Source organism: Ammospiza caudacuta, chromosome 6 (genome assembly GCF_027887145.1).
Source record: "Ammospiza caudacuta isolate bAmmCau1 chromosome 6, bAmmCau1.pri, whole genome shotgun sequence".
NCBI classification, from domain to species: domain Eukaryota; kingdom Metazoa; phylum Chordata; class Aves; order Passeriformes; family Passerellidae; genus Ammospiza; species Ammospiza caudacuta.
This window is the reverse complement of record NC_080598.1, coordinates 43,136,646-43,156,969: the sequence shown is the minus strand read 5'-3', so window position 1 is coordinate 43,156,969 and position 20,324 is coordinate 43,136,646. Positions and strand designations below refer to the sequence as shown.

Here is a 20,324-nt window from a genome sequence, read left to right as displayed (position 1 = left end):
CCAATTCTTTAACGAGGGAGATAATTATTACTCGCTCCCCTCCGTTATTACTGGATGAAGTTCATTACTCATTTGTTTCATAACGAAACAGCTCCCTCAGAGTCTCACACCGCGGCCCGGGCCCCTCACCCCGCGCCCGTCAGGCGGCCCCGCCCTGGCCCCGCCCCGCGGTGACGCACGGCGGCGGCGGCGGCGCGGTCACGTGCGGCGGAGGCAGGCCCGGCCCGCCGCACTCGGAGCCGCCGCCATGCCGCTGCCGCCGCTGCCCGGCCGCCCCCGCCTCGGGCGGGCCCCGCTCCTGCCGCTGCTCCTGCTGCTCCTGCTGGTGGGCCCGGCGCGGCCCATCTCCTTCCAGCTGCCGGGCAAGGCGCGGAAGTGCCTGCGGGAGGAGATCCACCGCGACACGCTGGTCACGGGCGAGTACGAGATCAGCGCCCCGCCGGGCTCCTCCAGCGGACCCTCCGCCAACCTCAAGGTGCGGCCCCGGCCGGCCGGGGGCGCGGGGGTGGCCGGGGCGGGCGGCGCGGCCCCGCCTCCCCTCGCCGGCCGTGCGGGGCGGGGATGGATGGATGGAAGGAAGGAAGGAAGGAAGGAAGGGGTGACGTGTTCCACGCGTGACACCGGCCCACGCGTGAGCCGACAGCCGCCCGGCCCCGGCCTGCACCGCACCGTGCCACGGGACTCGCCCGGTGCGAGGGGCTACCAGCCCGCCCAGGAGCTCCGGGTGCTGGGCAGCGAGGGACCAGGGCGGCGCTTTAGCCTGAGCCAAACAGGAGCTTTTTCTCCCCAAAGATGGGGCTGCAGCGGCCCGTCCCGCAGTCTGCCATTTAATCCGCACAGATGCAGATTATCCGGCGCCTGGCGAGATGGGCCGCTGCGATAAAGCTGTAGCCAGGCTGCTGACACCGTGTGAGCAGGAAAGAGTTCTGGTGACGTGGCTTTCCCAGGGCTCCCTCCATGCGGAGGGCCTGGCACAGCGGGATCCTGGCACAGTGCAATGGGTGCTGGGAACATTTTGCTGTACCAGATTCTGGTACCCAAAATGGCTATTCTCATCTTGCTGTGTCGTGACTTGCAAGGATTTTAGGTAGGCAGATATTTGCTGCAGGGAAGAAAATGATCCTGAAGGATCTTCAGGAGGTTCAGAATTGGCAGAGTATTCATAACACATGTGTGACATGCTGCTATGAAACTTCAACATCTTCACTTTGATTCAACAAATTCACTTAAATTCTGCCCACAATCTGCCTTTCCTAGGCTTTTTTCAAAATTCCAGCCTAGCTGAATAAGGTCTGTTGCTACATAGTCAGTTCATTACAAGCTTTCTGCCCCCTTTTTTATTTCTGTCTGCATTCCCAAAAGTTTCAATACTAAGCACGCAAACGGAGACAGAATGGTCTGCTCAGGCGTTTCTGAACTTGGTGTTCTTGAGTATTTCAAACCTCCTGAAACCAGGTTGCTTTTCCAGCATCTGTCTACCAGTGTCTGAAGGCCCTGGCATTATGGACAGTTGTACTTGCTTATGGCTGGGGAAGGCTTCTTCCAGAGTCTTACTTTTTAAAAAATCATGTTGTTCTGTTCTTGCTTCATTTGTTAGAGGAAACTCATCTGTATATAGGCAGGGCCAAGCAGCATTAAGGCTTTAAAATATGGATGTGCCTGGTAAGGCACATGTATTTGAGACAGAGTGCCATGTTCTCACCTGTCTCTTAGTGCTTGGTGACCAACCCTCCTAGTTCTCAGGTTCCCCACTCTTAGGTCAGTTGACCCCAAGGTCTCTTCTAAAACTCAATTTTATGACGCAGAACTTCTCTAGGAAGGTGATGGTGAACCAATGTATCCCATGTTTAAGTCTTAGTTGGCTTTGCTGATGAAGCTAGTATCCGGGTGGTGCTACTTAGAGAAGTTCTTTTTTGTTCAAACCATAAAATGAAATAGTTTGAAAAGCTGCAAAGGAGAAAAAATAATGAATGCAGTTCTTGCTTTCCTTCTTATTGTTCAGGTATGCTGTGTCAGCAGAACAAGCCCCCAGTATGCTGGGCTTGTTCTAAGTGCTGAAACCTCTCTGCTAGTGCCTGCTTTCTCTGTGGTCTGTGCAGGAAGGGTCTGTGTAGTTGAGGGCATGATGCCTGCAGGTACTCTCTGTTCTGCTCTGGATGCTCTGCTCTGGCATCTTGGATTGGGCCAGCGAGCAGAGGAGGGTGGTGGTTAGCGGTGTCCCGGCTCAGTGGGTTCCTGCTGGTGAGCGGGGGTCTGTGTGTGTGTGTGTGCGCTGGCCCAGCGCTGACAGTGCCCCTCTGTTGTGGGGAGCCCGCGGCGCTGCCAGCTGCGGGGGGCGTGGGGCGCTGCCTGGCAGCCGCGTGCCTCTGCCCCACTGTGCAGCCCGACCCTATCGCGCTGTGTGTCAAGGGCAAACAATGCCCTGTCTGTAGGGGATTGTCTTACCGTAAATAACGTTAGAATAGCATGAAAAATTCCTTTCAGGTCGACTCCCCCACAAGCGTTCTGGCCGGGCTATTAGCAGCCTCTCCCGCCCTCGCACCCCGGCTGAATGGGCAGTGTGTGTGGCTCATTTGGGTAATGCTATTCAGTTTTGATGGAAGCGGATAGCAGAGCCTTTACTGTCCACAATGCTGTTCACGAGCTGCAAAGGGCAAAAGTGGATCAGGCTGCATAAAGATTAGCTCTGGTGCCTACAAAGGCATACGAAAATAGTGCTCAGAATAATAGGGGCATATGAGAGCTAAGTTCTTCTAACTCGTTTTTGTGATGGAGAACCTGGTGTACAGAATGTGTGATGTCGTGCTGATGAGGCATCTTGGTTAATTATGACCCCTGCACTAAAACAGCACATGCCACGTTGTGAAACATCCACAGTCCTTTACTGCAGAACGGCCTGCTCACTTGGGCCCAGTGCTTCCCAGTGCCTCCCAGTGCCTGGTGCCTTCCAGACAGGAGGTTGTGGGAACTCAGCACATCACTCTGGATGCCCAGAGTTACTGAGACAACCCTTGGGGGCTCGGAAATCCTGGAATGTTGCCAGAAGCACCTGGTGGTTGGATTTTGACCTTGCAAGGGATGTGCCACCTGTTTGAGGACAAGAGAGTCACTTGGGGATGAATGGCATAAGAATTAAGTATTTACAGGGTGGAAATACAGATTTTAGGATTTTGGTACAGGGAGGTTATGGAGACAAGATGGAGGGATCAGGGCGTGTCTTGTCCTTCTTCTTTCTTCGTCTTGTCATCCATTTTCTGTGGTGATGTTGGATCTTTGGGATTGGTTCTTGGTGAAGGTACACTTGCTAATATGGGTGAAAGGTATTGGGAAATAAAGGTAAATATGATGTACGTAGTTTGTAGTATAAAAATAGACGACCGCCCAGTGGGAGGTCAGAGTGCCCTTGGCTGCGTTGCTGGTCAGACCTCTGTCGGGCTGGAAGAAAATTTTGTAGGTGATAAATAATAAGCAATATCAAAGACTGAAAATCTGAAGAGTCCAGACTCGTCCTTTGAAGCGCAGGCTGTCCCAAGGCCATCCTACGCATGACCGTGCAGAGACGAACAGCCGGAGTGGTCAGGAGGTAGCTGGTGGCTTGTGGCAAGGGGATGGCAGCACAGCTGCCTGCACCTGGCTGTGCAGGCCTGCTTTCATCTGCTTGCCACTGGAAAACAGGTACAGCTCTGAGCTGCTGCATGGGGAACAGTACTCCTCTTTGTTCTCAGACACTTGACAGCATATGGTGCAGGGGCAGCTACAACAAATCCCTTAACAGGCCATTGTGGGATAATCTGTATATAGAGGAAGCTTGTTCCTGAAGTCCTGCCTGCTATGGTTTATACCATAAAGTATGAGGGTTTATATAGTTGATTGTTTTTCCTGTCTAGTGCAGCAGCTCCCATCCATGAGTAGGTCCACACTTGTTTCAAATCCAGAGAGTGCCAGAGAGTTAATTAAGTGATCTAATAAGAATAAAGAGTGTTTCTGTAGAATAGTTCTGGGTATGTAGCCCTTTGGCATGGTGTTTGTACAGGGAAAAGGGCTGGAATAAAAGAGAATGTCTGACTTACCTTTTCCTTGCCACAAATTATATTGTGTACTTTGGTCTTATTATTAAAATTATTCCCAAGCTTTTTACTTTCTTTATCTCTTAAGAGTTTCAAAGAGCCCTAGTAACTTTAGTGTCCATGCTGTTTCAGACATACCTGTTATAAATTAGCATTGAGGGAAAATGGGAAGCACTCCAGTGGATTGCACACTGTTCGTTTTCATGCAGTATTGTAACACCTTCTGTTTTTTTCACCCCTCTCCCCAGTCAGAGTTTCAGCTGGATGGAGCCTTTAATTGAGCACAATTATTCTCAAGTTTGCGTCATGAAATTCGTGTCCTTTCTTTTTATACTCTTTGTTGAAGCATTTTTGTAGACCTTCCACAGTTTTTGCCTATTCTTAGTAGTTTTATAGACTTAGTGCAAGGCAGTCATTATTCTGTCTGTGTAGTCTGAATTGTCCTCTGAAGTGGCCATTTTTATGGATCTTGGCACCCAAACCTTGTGTAATTCAGGGCCACCACTCATGGTTCATTTCTAGAGCAACAGATGGACCCTTCTCCATTTCACCTTCTGGGGAATGTGACTCTTGTCCCATAAGTCTTGTCCCTATCTCTGTTGCCATGGGAATTCATGATTTTTGCTTGCAAAATAAAGGCAATGAATGACAGTTTGGTTCAGCTACAATTCTTACATGTAGTATATGGGATTCATAGGAGGAAGAGAAATTAGTGGGGGTTCAGTTTGGGATTTTTTTGATTCTTTGGACAATAGATTTTTGTTGTTTTTTTTTTTTTTTGGGAGGGGGAGTGTTGTTTTTTGGCTGATTGGTGGTTTTTGGATCTAAGACTCAATAATTACTTCTTAGTCACTCTTTGTCACCTCCTGGTGTGTGGATAAGGAGGGGAGGAATTGATGTAGTCACAAAGAAGGAGGAAAACTGTTGAAAGGAGAAAGCAGCAGATCCAAACAGGAGGCTAGGATTACTCTTGCTGCACAGGCAGCGTGAGCTCACAGCAGCAAAGTACTCTGTTTCTTACCTGCATTTTCCCTTTCACAGATAACTGACTCAGCTGGGCACATCCTGTATGCCAAGGAGGATGCCAGCAAGGGCAAGTTTGCCTTCACCACTGAAGACTATGATATGTTTGAGGCCTGCTTTGAGAGCAAGCTTCCTGTGGGTAAGTGAAACAAAATGCTGGCTGTTTCTAGCTTCTGATGAAGTTTGTGTGGCTGTGTGGATTAGGAATATGAGTAAAGTGGTCCACAGAGCACTTTTTGACTTTTAAAGCTGATTTTCAGGAGGTTGTGGCCAATCTCACTGCAGAACATGTGCTCTGTGTGTTGCATTTGAAGTAATCCCCTGTGGTTGTTGTGTAGAGCACTTGGGTTTCCTCTGAAAGGGGAATTGGGCAATTCTCCTGCAGAGGTCACCACAGTTGCAGTGAGTGGCAGTACCAGTAAGCAAACCACACTTCTTTTGCCAGTTCATGCTTCTCCCTGTCTTGCAGTTGAGCCAGGGCAGAGCTGGGTGCTATCATCTCCAGGGCCTCTTTTTCACCCCAGCAGGCCATTTCTTCCCCTTTTGTTAGAATGTGATCTATGCACAATGTGTTCTTGGTAGCTATCCTGCTACCAGGTTGACAACTGTTTAATGAGTTTGGATTTGTGTGTGTAGGGAATGTGTCCTTGATTTGCACCCACAGCTGCTCTTTAAGAGGTCAGTAAATGGAAGGGGAAATGAACAGGGACGTCAGCTTTGCATATGGCTGCAAGCATGGTTGCCTAACGAGGGCTGAGGCTTGTTTCCTGTGAGTGTGACGCATGTATTGCCTGAGCTCAGCTTCAGGGCAAACGTGCTGAAAGTGGCCAACGTGTGGGCAAAAGTCTCATCAGTGATGCTGTGAGTGCATGCAAGTTTGGAGGTGCTCCATATTTTCATGGCTACTGTCAGAGTTCTGCTCCTTGGGCCTGGTTTTTCTTAGGTCTTATCCTAAAAGATCCCAGAGTGTTTCACAGAGCTTTTACTAGCAGCATTCCTCAACTCAGTTGAAAGGCAGCTGCTGTTTTGCTATTTCTGCTCCATATATAAGATGTAAATAGTTTGCAAGTTGAAGAGAACTTTATATAAAGAGAAGGCTATATTCTTTGCTGGGATTGGGAGGGATCTGGCTTGTAACACCTCTTCTATGGTGTTTTACAGATAAAATAGTGATTCGAAATGCTCAGGATTATGTTTTTATTTTACTCCAAAGGTAGGACTTCCAAATGTTCCCTAACACATTGAGACATGCAGGCACTTGTGACTCATCTGGGAGTCACTCATGCTATTTACTTTCCAACACCTGGGTATTTGAGAAGTCTCTAGACAGTCCTGCAGACCTTTTCATAGCTTCCATGTGATCACACACTGAAGTGGGAAAGGTTTCTTTCTTTAGTTGTGTCTAGACTCTTAGTTCGGTGCTTTTGAGTAGAGGTTTCTTGCCTAGACCAAGCCCCTTACAACTGTTTTGATTGTCTCAAATGTTTGATCCCTGACTGCCTTGTTGCAAGTTTGTTTTAAAGCTTTCAATATGGTTGAGGAGTAAGTATTTCTAAATGCAGTTTCTACCTTGATGACCTGTGGGGCACTGAGCTGCCAAAATATAGAGCTCATCAACTGAGCAACTGGATCCTCTTCTGGAGGCTTTGTTTTTGGACCCAAGTGCCCCAAATTCCACCTGGAGTATCTCCAGACCTCCCATGTCTCTGCTGGAAGTCAAGGAAGTATTAAAGTAAGGGACATGACGCTGTGAGGCTTGATCATCTGCAGGACTTGGTGAAGGTACTTGGAAAGAAGTGACCACGACACAAGGAAGTACCTTGTTTTCTCTGTAAGGTCAGCGTGGGAGTGGAGAAACTTAGCAAGTCTGTTTAATTCCCATGTTTCTCTTTAAAGATTAGGGTCTTTTTTCCCAGTCTCATCAAGTAAGTAATCAGGACTTAGGGCAGCAGCCAAGGAGGATGTTTGTGGAGTATTGAAAGAGACAAACTGTTGGTAGAGGAAACCTAGAGCAGTTGGATCTTAAGGGTCCAAGCAACTGAGATTTCTCAATCCCTAACCACAGAAATGAGGAAGAGGAAGTGAAAAAGAGATCCTATATTGAGGGTTCACCTTATCAGAGTGGAGGAGTTCTTAGGGTGCTTCTTGGAGCTGTGGGTATTTGCATGATGGGCTTTTTACCCTCTTCCAGGCAGTATAGTCCTGTCTTCCTGACCAGTGCTCTGCTCCCAGGCACATTTACTCTCCCATGACATGCTGATCTCAGGTGAACCGCCTGGCCTCACTGCATTCTCCCTTTAGGGCTCTTCTGTGTGCTAATCTTTAGCTGTATGCTCCCTCTGTAATCCTTCTCCTCCCAAACTTTAAGAGTGTTAGGACTCATTTTTTCTGGAATTCCTGTGGGAAAACTTTTTGATATTCAGTTCAACCATCCTGCAAATTAAGAGCTCCCCTAATTTCCCAGGAAACAGTTCAGTGCTCATGTGAGATGACCACTTGAAGACTTGAGGAGTGTAGGTATCAGGAATGTAGGCATCAGTTTAGTTCATGATCTCTGAATCTGGACTGTTTTCCTCTTTGCTGCTGATGCAGCTTGCTCTGGTGAGCCTTGGCTGCCACAGAAGCAAGGGGTTTCTGAGGATTTGATGACTGTGAAGGGAGCTGCCTTGAGCTTAGTAAACTTATAGGAGAGCAGCTTGAGCTTTTCCCTGCCAGTCCCTGACAATGTCAATCTCTTGCAAAATGTCTGCTCTCCATCCCTTCGCACCTGGCAGATTTAAGGTTTCTGGTTTCTTACTTCATCTTGGCAGCTCTCCCTTTCAGTCTAAGAAATTAATTCTTCTAGCTCTGTTCTTCTGCTCACTGGTCTTTTCATCTTTCTCATCTCTTCCTGCAAACTTGAGCTCTCAAGTCAAGTTGCTATAATTTGAGCACCATTAAAAAACCTCTCATTGAACTGTGTGCTGTGAGTTTTTTTCTACAGCTGCTGTTGTCTGTCCTACCTGCCTGTCTCCATGCATGCCAGTAACGTGTGTGGCATAAGCAGTCAAAACTTGTGGTTGGGGAAAGGAGTGCTGGGGGTTGTATACAGCCTGTCTGTTAAAGAACAGTGCTGGGACTTCAGGAGTTTCTTACAGTAACCAGTCTTTTATAAGGAAACAACAAAATCCCATCCTAATCATAATTTATCTGTTGGGCTCTTATTAGTGCATTCCCATAAAGAAACTTAGGAAGCGGTTTGGTAGCTGATAATCCATTTTATCGGTGGATTATTCATTTTCCTGCTAGCAGTAGAAGGTGATTCTGCTCTGGTGTTGAAGAGCTGTTCAGTGAATGGGTAGAAAAAAAAATTGGGGATGTTGTATCAAAAGTCTGGAATATCTTCCTAGCTCCAACTGGAGTGATCCAGCATAACCTGTACATTGAATTTGTTTGTGGACTGAGGGAATGCCCACCTGGCAGCCTTCTGAGACAACATGTGAGTATTGGACATGCTCCTGGATAGAGACTCTGAAATTCATAGTTTAAGTAAATTCAGACGTTGTGTTTTGCTGGCAGCCGGTTGAGGCCAGCTGTATGTCCCAACATGCTGGGATTTGGAAATGTGTTACATACAGACGTATTTTCTTGGTGGGTGGCAGAGAATGATACTCAGATAAGCTGATGTGCAGCATTTTTGAGAGTATCTGATATGACTGTCTTATAATTTTTTTCCCTCTTGTGAATGTTCTCAGATGTGACAGTTTGTAGCAGTTGAAAGAAGCTATAAGCCACAGGTTTCCCTAGCCTGGGGGTATCAGCCTTGAAAGATACCTGCTCTGCTGGTGACTGCAGCCTTATGTGCTGTTAGTGTGGCTCCAGCTGGCAGCTCTCTGGGGCAGTGTTTTCCCAGCTTCAGAAGCCTCTTGCTCTCTCAGGGTTTGCATCAGCAGTGTGGTTCTTGGCTATCTGGGATGGTTGGTGAAGGGATTGCCTTGGCTTCTGCAGATATTCCAGTATGTAAGGCCTCATAGGCCATGTTCCTCAGTTGGAGCAGTTTATCAGTTGCTCCTTTGAATGCCATTTACAGCCATTTCAAGCCATTTACAGCCCCAGTAACCTTGACAAGTTGCTTGTTCACTTCCTGTGAACGTGGGCCTCCCACTTGAATATTTGTCCCTCCGGTGACTTGTCTTTCACTAGGCTGTCTCATAGCAGCTGGTGCTCATGTTCTAATCCTCTGCAGTTTTTACAGTGATTTGCATCTTGTAGACACTCAGTGCTTTTGGTTACAGCTTGTTCTCATTATATTTGGGAGGCTCTCCTTCAGCCAGGATTTATTGTGAAGTCTCTGTATTTTTAGGCTGGACTGCGCTGCCTCCGCAGTTAGCTGCAGACATGGAGGGAGGGGAGGGGAGGGGAGGGATTTGAGTTCTTCCTCACTGGTGGGAAGAGCTGGTGATTTCTTGGCAGACTGACTGTTTCACACAAGGAATCCTTTCATTATGCTTCCAGGAACAGGGAGGATGCCGGACCAGCTCGTGACTCTGGATATGAAGCATGGCGTTGAAGCAAAGAACTACGAGGAGGTATGTCCCCTGGCTGCCTGCACTGCAGGCTTCCCTTTCCCAGCACTCACGTGATGCTTTTGTAGATCTGGGCTCGTGATGGGAAGCTGTTTTCCCAGTGGTGATGAAAGCCTGTCTGCAAACTACAATTGCGGTGAAGCTTTGTCTGTTACAGGAGAAAAAGAAAAAAAAGACAAACATCAACTAGAATTAATTCTGTACTCTGGGAACTGGAGCCTAATGTGTGAATTTCTTCACTAGGACAGCATGAGCCAGCTTCTGGGCATAGGTATTTAGAGGCAACAAGACACTGAGAGGTGAAGTTTCCCCAGCCCCTGCAGCAGAGGTCGTCTGAATTTAATATCAGACCCTCTCTTGAAGATCAAGTTTCAGTGTTACTAATAATAATTCCTGCCCGTAAGATGTACTGGCTCAGCAGGCCTGAAGTGGCTCTTGTGTGTTTCCAAGAACTGGCAGTGTATCAGTGTAAAGGTGCTTGGCAGAGTAGTAGCTGCTGTGAAGTGGGTATTTGGTTTGAAGGCGTGACATTGGAAATAGGCATAAAAGCCTCAACATTTCCATCTTAGGACAGCTCTTAGGCCCAAGAGCTGGCTGTAGGGTAGCAGTTATTTTGTGGCTGAGACAGTCCTGACTGGTTTGGATGCTGAATTTTTATGGCAGCTATCATGCTTTTGTCTCACTAGAATTTGGGATCAGTCATCCCCCAGTACAGAGCCTGTGCCTGAGAAAATGAGAATTATTGATGGAGAAAGAGTCCCACAGATGATTGCTGTGTCCACTCTGCCTAAGGGAGATGGGAGATGCCATAGAGGGGAGAGTGGGTAGCAGAGGAGGCTGTGCATGGTTCCAGATAGAAAATTAACAAAAATCTGAGGTGGTAATGCTGGTGTTTTTATATCCTTTCAAACTTTGGGCTGTCTGGTCTTGTGTGGTTTAAGTTGGCTGGGAGTACTTCGTATGTGGACTGTAAGGAGGTGCTTGGGGTCAGGGAAGAGCAAAGCAATCATAGCTTAAGTCAGTTGGGAGTGCATCCTACATGGAGAGTAAAAAATGTGCTGGGGGTCAGGGAAGAATGGAGCACTCACAGGGCCAGCTGTTTGTCAACCTGCTACTGAGGGATTGCAAGATGTTGAAATTTTATGGGGTGAATCCCTGAGAGCATAGCTGGGAGGATTATGTTTGCTATATTTACAAAATCCCTTTAAATACCACCCCAAAGCATACTCTGGAGTTACTTTACTGTAGTGCTACCAGAAGCACAATTGCTGTGCAGAAAGGTTCTCTTATGGCTGTGTATCTACATACGCACTGGCTGTACTGATAAAACTGTCTGGGAATGCATCTCTTATGCTCATTAAGGGAAAAGGTCCATGGACAAATACAAGAAAAGAAGAATTTAGACTTGCAGTCCCACTTGATACCAAATGCGGATCTTGGCAGCCCTGGCAATCATCCTTGACTTGTGAGGACCTCTCAAAGTTGTAGACTGTATTGAGCCTTGTTGAACAGATGCCTACAAAGGACTCAAACTGACTTATTATTTGTACAACTGCTGTTCAACCACACTGCTTTGCAATGTGTTTTTTTTTCACTATCTCTCTTCTCAGTTTGCTGTAGTAGTTTTGAGTTTTGACTTAACAGGTTGCTGTAGGGTCTCATAGGGCAGGAATGTTGCTTGGGTTTCTCTTGTGGAATTGCAGCCTTTTTGAGCCTTTTGCTTGTGATGTTCATGTGTTGTTGGGTAACAGTGACCTGTTGTACAGCCCTAGTGCTTCTTGTTGAATTGCTGCAAGGAGACTTGATTCAGGGAGTTTAATGAGGATCACTGATACTGTCCAAGTCTGGCTTCATAAACTTTCATAGATCCAGACATTCTTGGAACAAAGCAGCTGGAATAGTGAGCCAGATTAGAGAATCTAACTGCAATGTCATGTCTTAATTTTCTGGGTTTGGGAGGAATAACTTTATCCATTCAATAAGTAGAAATGAAGATTTATAAAAGTGAAAATATTTCTGGTGGCACTAAGCATGCTTGATGATCTAGGTTTTTTTCCACATTGACTACTTCTTATTAATTCTTGGCTATAGTGTATCTCTTTCTATGCTAGAAGAGAGTTAGGCTTTGACAAATCTTTTAGTGACCACTGGGAAGCTCATTGGGGTTGTTATCCTGGTGCTGGTACTCCAGATGTTCTTTCTAGGATGATGATGTTCCACTATTACAGATGGTTAGTGGGGTTTTTTACAAAATCTCTTGGAGCAGCTGTGCATATTGGGTTCATTAGGGGTAAAAGGTTCCAGGACTGCCTGGGAAAGTTGCGCGTAAGGAAAGACTGGACATGGTACTTAGTGCCATGGCCTAGTTGTCATGTGGTGTTAGGTCTTAGGTTGGACTTGATCTAACATGTCTTTTCCACTCTAATTGATTCCATGACGCAGGATACACATCTTAGAATAATGTAGGACTAAAAGTAGCTACTAGATTGTAGCTACAACTATTAAGAGCAGCTGAAGGGGTGCAGATGGAGCAGATAAACCTTGTTTTTTCCCAGTGGAACCCTTGTAGCCTTATGTGAATGAGGAAATGAGGCCTCGAGGAAGATAAGGGAGCTGGTCAGTGCAAGGCAAGCTTGTCAGTACAGCTGCCCAGGACCTTGTGTTTGTTACAGACCTGCTGCTCTAGCAGTGTCAGCAGAGTCTGGGCTGTAGGCATGCAAACTCTGGTGCTAGTTTTTCAGCAAAGGTCTCTGCTGGCAGATACGTGGCCAGGCTGCAGGGTTTTGTCATTTCAATCTACTGGCTAGAAAGCAGGAGGGGGTTAACTTCTCCTTCCTACCCCTCCTCTCAAACACTCCAAACTGACACTGCTGTGCTGGCAGAGCTATAATATACAGCTTGCCTCAGCATAAAACCCTTAGATGATTGTTTGATGGCTTGCTGCTTGCCAGGATATGTGTCATGTGGAGACCCTTCAGTGGAAGGGCTGATTAGCTAGCACTGGCTTGGTCATGAGCATCTCTTCAGCTCTGGCTCTGATCCCCAGGCAGCTGCATCTGAAGTGGCAGTTTGGGGATACCTTTGTGCTGGGTGCCCTCCTGCCTGCCTGTCAGCATGGATCGCTGAGAGATGGCCATCATGCAGCTAGTATCTGAGTAATCCTGTGAGGCTGAGACTGGTGCTGAACTGCAGGTGCTTTGTGTGTTTTCTCTAACTCATTTTTCCTCTGCTGCATTACTTGAGGGCACAGCATCCGGCCTTCATGGCGGGGGCCTGTCACTTCTTGGTAATCGTGACAAATTCTGTTCAAGAACCGCAGTTACCCAAACCGTGGAGAAGTGTCAGGAATTGCATTTAGCTTCCTTTGAGTGTCCTTGTGTCGCGCGTTTTATGTAACACGTGTGTCAGGTTATAGCCACAGCTGGGGCAGAGACACATGTCTACACGTTCAACTTGAACACTTGCTGTTGTGTGCTGTGCTTTCTAATTGAATTTGCGGCGGATTTTTGGTTTTGGATGCCGAGCGTGTGAGGCGCAGCCGGGCGCTGTGCGCAGCAGCGCTGTCCCGCCTGGCCCGGCGCTCCGGGGCAAACGCGTTGTTCCCGACGGGAGCCGGGCCCCGCAGCGGCCCCGCAGCGCCACCCGGCGGCTCGGCGTCCCTGCCAGGAGCCTGGAGGCTCTGTCAGGGATGAAACCCCGAGCTCTTGTGGGATAATGAGGCCGCTGCTGCTGGGACCGGGCTGCCTGGGCTCTCTGGGGCGCTAGCGGTGGGAGTCTCGGTGCTAATGGGTTGTGTGCCCACGGAACTGTATCGAATACATATGTGAGTTAGTCACCTGTATCTCAGTCTGTGCCTTACACTCACTGGAGGTTTTGTCATGTGGCAAGAGCTTCTACCCACTCCTCAGAAGCCAACTGTGAATTAGCTAACATGAAGCCGAATAAGGAAGAAGTGTGCTTGCATGCATGCTGTGCTCCTCCATTGTGTAGGAGGAGTAGTAGGAAAGTGTGTTTCAGAAAACAGGTGGGAGAAGTGATAGTGTTTTATGCAATGGTAGTTTCTGGCTCTTAGAGGTATTTCCCGAGGGGAAGGATGCCCCAGATCTGTAGCGCGTGGGGAGGAGTGGCTCAAACTGGCAGTAAAAACCCATGTGGGAGCTTTTGGTTTTGGTTCAGTGATTTGACTCTCCTGTTTTCTAGATTGCTAAAGTGGAGAAGTTGAAACCCCTGGAAGTAGAATTGAGACGTTTGGAAGATCTTTCAGAGTCCATCGTTAACGACTTCGCCTATATGAAGAAACGAGAAGAGGAGATGAGGGACACAAATGGTGAGAGACTGTGTGCCCCTTCAGAGGGACGGAACTCTAAAACCCCTAATTTCTGTTAAATGTGTTATTAGGGCAGCATTTAGAGATCAAGCAATTATGGTGGTCTCTGTCTGTTCTGTTCCTAGTAAGGGAAACCTGGAGCAGTCACTGAGTCTTGTTGTTCTGTCTCTAAAAATCATTTCTTTCTGTCTCCATTCCTAATGGGAATTACTCTGTTCCATTCAGTGCTGCCCATTAACCACACTTCACCTTGTTCCCTCTTTTTATCCTTCTTGTTGTTCCCTCTGCTTTTATTCTCAAGTGCTGCTGGTTCTCAGGTGCCCTTGCCTTCATGCTATCTTGCTTTTGCACGGGGGAGGAGAAAAAGTCCTGGGAATTTTTCTGTCTTGGGTGCATCCTGTGATGCCAGACTCAGGTGCAATGGTTTGTTTTCTGTTTCAGAGTCGACAAACACACGGGTTCTGTACTTCAGCATCTTCTCCATGTGCTGTCTCATCGGCCTGGCCACCTGGCAAGTTTTCTACCTGCGTCGCTTCTTCAAGGCCAAGAAGCTGATTGAGTAAAGGAGCAAATCTTCTTCCCCCTCCTCTCAGACCCAGCTGGACACCACTGGGACCTAGCCATGGCCTCCTGGAGCCATCTCACAGAGGATACCCACTGACTGGAGCTTTTGTGGAGGAACTTGGACCTTAAAGGGGGAGGGGAGCCTGAACATCGAGGCAATGGGGGACTTGTGAAATCCTGTTGGATGTTGAGGGTGGGGGAGGTCATGCTGGGTTTGGTTATTCCTGGGGCAGTGATTAAATAAAAAAAGATGTTTCCATGACAGCTGCAGCAAGTTTTTGCGCTGTCTGTTCTCCTTCTATAATCATGGCTTGATGATGTCTCCCATCTGTCTGTGACTGCAGTGTTACTCAGAACCACCTGACCCCGCTGCGCTCTTTAGGTGGCATGCAGGTCACTCTGGGGCAGAGCAGGGCAATTCCCTGTCCTCACCAGCTGGGATCTAAGCCTCGAGCAAATGGAGATGAGTGCAAAGCAATAGGATTCATCATTCCAGCAGGGCTGAGAATAGAGGGTCATCCAAGGTTTGGTCCCTGTTGTGGACCTCTGTGTTTCTCCCTGTGGGAGCTGGTGTCTTTGTGCTGACAGGTCAGGGCACTTGAGCATATGGTGATTCAGCCTGGAGGAAGGGGAGCCTTCTAAGGCAGGCTTGGAAGTGTATTTGAGCTTGGAAAGAAGCCTGCTTTGCTCAAATAACCTATCCAGCCTTGGTCCCACCCTTCCCCCACATGTTTGTCTTGGATTTGCCTCTCTTGTTTTGAAATGGTGCAGCAGCTTTCCTGAAAACCTTGGTCAGGAACAGGCTTTTGTGCAGGAGGCCTCGGTCAGATGTAGTCACAGAGCAGAGGGGAGCAGGTCATGCTAGGAAGTTTGCTCTTACATTGAGCAGGAGACTTCTCATCTATCCAGGCAGCTGGCTGAATGTCATTTCATGAGACCTCAAAGCAGGGTAAGCTGATGATAACATGAGGTATGAGGGTCTGTACCCTGCATTGAGGTCCGAGGGTACAGTAGTTCTGTGCAGGGTAGCAGAGGAATTGGAAGAATGTGGATGAACTGAAAAAAGGCAGTACAGGGTGGGAATAGGCTAATTCTACATCTGAGGGGGCAGTCTGTACTGTGCCCTCAACAGACCTGTTATTTTCCTGTGCAGTACTAAATAGTAAGAGCCAGCAGCTTCTCACCATTTCTCAGCTGTCCATTGGGCACTATGTTAAAAAAGCGAGGCTGGGAAAAAGCAGGCAGGTTAACTTCCTGGACTTGATGCAGTTTTTAGGATGTGATTACAATTCTGTCATCGTCTCTGCATTCCTCAGAGCAAGTGGTTCAGCAGCACAGCATTCTGGTGTCCTGTGTCTGGATTCTTCTGGGTAGGTATGGGGTTGTCATGGCCTTGGGCCCAGCCTAGCAGTTTCAAAAAAAGCATAGTTTTATAATTTCTCACCTGAGTCTGATCTATTGCTAGGAAGGAAACAGTTGTCCAGGGTGAGGCAGTGGAAAAGAGGATGTAAAGATGATCTCCTGTTGTCTAAATACATTAGTTCTTTGCCATTTCCCAGTTCCTGGAGTTGTTAATTCCACTGCAAGTACTTTGATTGCTTTTAATTTGTTTGGTTTTTGATAAGGCCATATTAGGATCCTAAGTCCACTCCATTGCCCTTGTAACCATTTTATCCTTTATGTTCTTGAAAGCTGTTATAGTGCAGAACAGCAGCAGTGCCACAGGACTGAATTACAGAAGTCATTTGAAGGTAGTTTTAGGTCCTACAGTTTGAAGCCTGTAGATCTGTTAAGGTTTTGCTTTTGCTTTTATATAACTTGAAAAGACAGTACAAAAAAGGGTCTTTTCCGGTCTTGTCTGTTTTGATATCCTCTCCCCATCCTTATCTGAGTACAAAGTTACCTTAAAAATGATGGTGAGGCCTTAAGTTCCCCAGGTGACTGTTACACTCTAATTGTTCTGGTGTTAATGTTTTGATGTTCACTGTACTGGAGTAGTTACTGGGGAGCAGGTGTGGGGGACTGGTGTGGATTTACCTGTAATGACTGGTTGGGAGACTTTTGTCAGCTTTCTCAAATAAAAATTTTTGGGGAAAAACAACCCACCTCACCTTGTTGCCGTGAGTCTTGTCCTCTCTGTGCATGTTCCTACGGGTTGCTGTTCCCTGAAAGTTGACCTGTTGCAGGAAGTAGCAAGTAAACAGAGTCTCCACAAGCCTTAGGCTTCTCTAGTAACAATTAATTCTAGACTTGGGAATGGTGCACAGGCTTCTCTGTGGAGTGGGACCAGCGCAGCAAGTGAGGTGTCCCAATACAGGTTACCATTTTTTGCCTTTCTCCCTCCCCCCTTCCTAATTATATTGCTCTGTGGGGAGGAATTTTGAGGCTGGTAGTGAAACAAGGGCTGGTGCTCTGGGGTACAAGATCCAATTTTTCACCAGCAGCTCTCACGTAAAATTTTGTTCATTAAGACAAACAGAAGTACTTTCAGTTTTGTACTTCAGAGGAGATTGAAAACTCTTGCAAAGATGAGTTGGTACTATGTGAGTGGCAGATACTGAAGAGGGTGGTTAGGCATTTACTGAAATGCTTCAGATCTCCTCTGCTGGCCCTGCAAGCCTTTTGCTATGCAGTAGCCAAGTGAAATATGCCACATAACAAGACTGGGGACATAAAAATGCTAGATAACTAGTTAGTACTATCAGGGAGGATTTCAGGAAGGGGAATTCCCAGATCCCTTGATAAGGATTAGCCTCTGCAAGTTCTTTCCCCGGATGAATATTTTCAGTATGTGAAATCATACAGCTGCTTGCATGCGGTAGGTTGGTAATGGGTCTTGGTGGTTTTACAGCACTGGGAGTACAGGGCTGGTGTCTTCGTTACATTTCTCTTCTGGGAAATAGCCTCAAGTTGAGCTGCTGCAGATGCTTGGGTGTGAGCCCATCTTTGTGTGTGACAGATGCATCAGTGGTAAATCTGTGATTGCCTGTAGCAAACTGCATCAGACGTTTGCAGCCTCTTCCACCCACTTCTCAATGTGACTAACGATTTAATTATCACAGTACTTAACTCAGCACGTGAGCATTCCCAAGTAAGGTTTATCTTTGTGTGCTCTGCCAGCGTGGGCTACACCCTGTATAGGGTGCCCACTGCAGCTGCTGTTTGCCTACATGTGGGAGGGGATGAGCATTTTACACACTTGCTCATTTTTTAGATGCTGCTCAGGTATGTGAGAAGTAACCCAAGTGTACAACATCTGTGTTACCTTCTGACTGGCAGATGAGAGACATTTGACTCAAACTGGTTTGGCAACTGGTTGTCAAGATCATGAGGGGATTCCTACCCATACATTTTGGCGGGTCCTGAGGCAGAGGTTTGGGAAAGTAGCTTGGCCTCTCTTTACCTCTGTAAATTCATGTGGTATATTTTTGCCTCCCATATCTTTAGTTGTGTCCTTGTGCTGTACTTGTCTTTCAGGTGCCTGAGATGGCCATGATTTTAGTGAAGAAAGTCTTTGGGAAATAAACTCTTTAAGTTGAAGGTGTCTTATTGGGAAAGAGAGACCACAAACCTGAAATGGATAAATCTTTCAGAGAAGAAAAAAAAAGGTTAGGTCTGTTGAAGACTACAGGAGTTCAGTGTTGACAGGTTTTTACTGCTGCCCCTTATCCACCTAGAAAATTTGTCAGACTTGTGCTTGTGTTTTCTTCCCCCAAATCACTGCATGTGATGGTGTGGTAGCTCGGCAGACCAGAGCCAGGTAACCTTTCTCTGAGGAGGCTGGAAAGAGCAGAGGATTTAGAAAAACTGTGAGCTGGCTTTTCTTGGACCTTTTTGTTAACCTGAAACAACTGACCCCAAGCCTTTGCCATTGCACTAAAGCATTTGTATTTGCTCAGTAATGTTTGTAGAAATCCTATTTTGCTTTGCACTAGAAGGATTGTCAGGAGGTAGAAATTCCTCTGTTCAGCTGCAGCTGAAGTGCCTTAAACTTTCTGCAAAACTGTAGTAACAGATTCCTGTTCTGTTCTCCTATTGCCAGAGGTCCATCACCTCAAACTCAATGCATTAGCATCTGTATTTCAGCTCACTGGCACAGCCTGCCAGAGGAGCAGTGATGTCTTGGTGTCCATCCCAGTGATCTTTGCTGTGAGGATCATTGGTTTAGCTCTTGGTTGGAGAAAGCTGCTATCTCCTAAAGGACTAATTTGTTTAGTACTTCAGTTTCTGCAATAAAATGCACATGTCAAATAACTTCCTTTGGGGGCACATAACCCTCAAAAAAGCAATGACACAACCATGTTCACATTGCTTTCTCTCACTTCCGTGGTTTCCTGTCACTTAAATTCCTTTCACAACTGGTATTCCTGAGGTAGCTTTTAAATCGATTGCATTATGTGATCTTTGCATAAACTGCACCAAGATGTTCTGTTGGAACTGTAATGGTAAGAACTTGTTTTTCCTTGATTATTTGGTGGATGCTGTTCCTACAGCTGCCAATAGATGAGGCAAGCAGAGGAGACAAGGTGCTTGTGTTTTCCTGCTCTGTCCCATGGCAGCTCTGGTCTGACCTGCTGCAGAGTTTTACCCTCTTGCATTTTCTCACCCATACCAGCTGCTTGGGCTTTTCTTTCCCCCCAAGTACTTTGTTTGGATAATCTTCCTTCACACATAAAGTATTTGCTATCTATATGCAACAGGATTTTCATGGTGTTGTCTCCTTAACTATAATTAACTATGTAGATGCCCTGTCACTTCTTTCTCAGCATGGGCTGATTTTCCTTGTAATATGTGAGCTGTTATTTCCTTAGTAATATAACCAATGTAGTGCCTTGACTCTGAAAACCATGAATGAGATCTTTGAAGTAAGGCAGAAGCTTGCTATGGTTTGGTTTAAATGACAGTTTTCCTACCCTTACCCAAATTCATCCTTCAATACTCATTTTGCAAGAGAGAAAATGACACATGGCCCCTTGATGGGGCTTGATGGTCTGATTTCTGTAAATGCTTGAGTGAAAAATACAGTGTAAAGTCAGGTAGGCTTTCTTCAATCATATTCCAATAAACCTAAGTGCACAGTGACTGCTACTTACCTTAGGGGCATTTTGCTGTGAGAATTATTGCCTGCTTCTTAAAGGGCAGTAAAGGCAATGCTGTGGGGTGGCTAAACCTGATTGTAGCTACTACTGTAAGCATTTTGTGGAAGAATTTGTAAGACACTGTAGATAATAATGGTCAAGATGGCTCTACTTTTCAAATAGGAAAAATGCAGATTGACTTTTTCAGTTAGTCTTCTGATTTTCTACAACCGTTCAAAATTCCTTAATCCCATTTTCATGAGATTTTTGTCATGTAGATTAAAAAAAATTTAAAAATTACTATTTGCCAGGTGACATTTTCCCAAGTACTCTCCTTCCAAGGGAGAGAGCAAATGATCTTTAGCAAGACGCATCCAAGCTTTTTCATCTATTACTGCAAGCTTCCTTATCCTAAAACTGACACACTGTCTTTGCTGCTCCTGAGGACATCATCTTTGTATGGAAATAGTTTCAGTGCACAACAAATAGATGTTGATGTATAACTTACAAATAGGTGTATACAATGCCAACCAGCTCTTTAACCTTCAGCACCTTGCAAGGAGCATTGCTCATTCCTTCAAGCATCTTCCCAAGGTAGTGAAATAAGAGCTGACTGGGCTCTGTTGTGCTTGGGTTTAGGGCTTTGTGCTTCAGCTCCTGAGGTCTCTTGTAAGCATTGGATCACCTGTCTTGGAGTGAA

General features: G+C 46.6%; 1 protein-coding gene across 1 annotated transcript; it reads left to right on the top strand.

The window, feature by feature from the left end:
• Nucleotides 1-217: 217 nt before the first annotated feature.
• On the top strand, nucleotides 218-16,663 carry TMED10 (transmembrane p24 trafficking protein 10). Its single transcript, XM_058806308.1, has 5 exons — nucleotides 218-475; nucleotides 5,109-5,229; nucleotides 9,585-9,658; nucleotides 13,856-13,982; nucleotides 14,424-16,663. The coding sequence occupies exons 1-5, from the start codon at nucleotides 248-250 to the stop codon at nucleotides 14,543-14,545; spliced, it is 672 nt and encodes a 223-aa protein (XP_058662291.1). The 5' UTR covers nucleotides 218-247; the 3' UTR covers nucleotides 14,546-16,663.
• Nucleotides 16,664-20,324: the final 3,661 nt, after the last annotated feature.

Excerpts from the sequence above, each read along its gene's own strand:
- TMED10 (XM_058806308.1), top strand. The coding sequence starts at position 248 with ATGCCGCTGCCGCCGCTGCCCGGCCGCCCCCGCCTCGGGCGGGCCCCG. Across the intron at positions 476-5,108 it reads GACCCTCCGCCAACCTCAAG|ATAACTGACTCAGCTGGGCA; the intron begins GTGCGGCCCCGG and ends TCCCTTTCACAG. Across the intron at positions 5,230-9,584 it reads TGAGAGCAAGCTTCCTGTGG|GAACAGGGAGGATGCCGGAC; the intron begins GTAAGTGAAACA and ends TTATGCTTCCAG.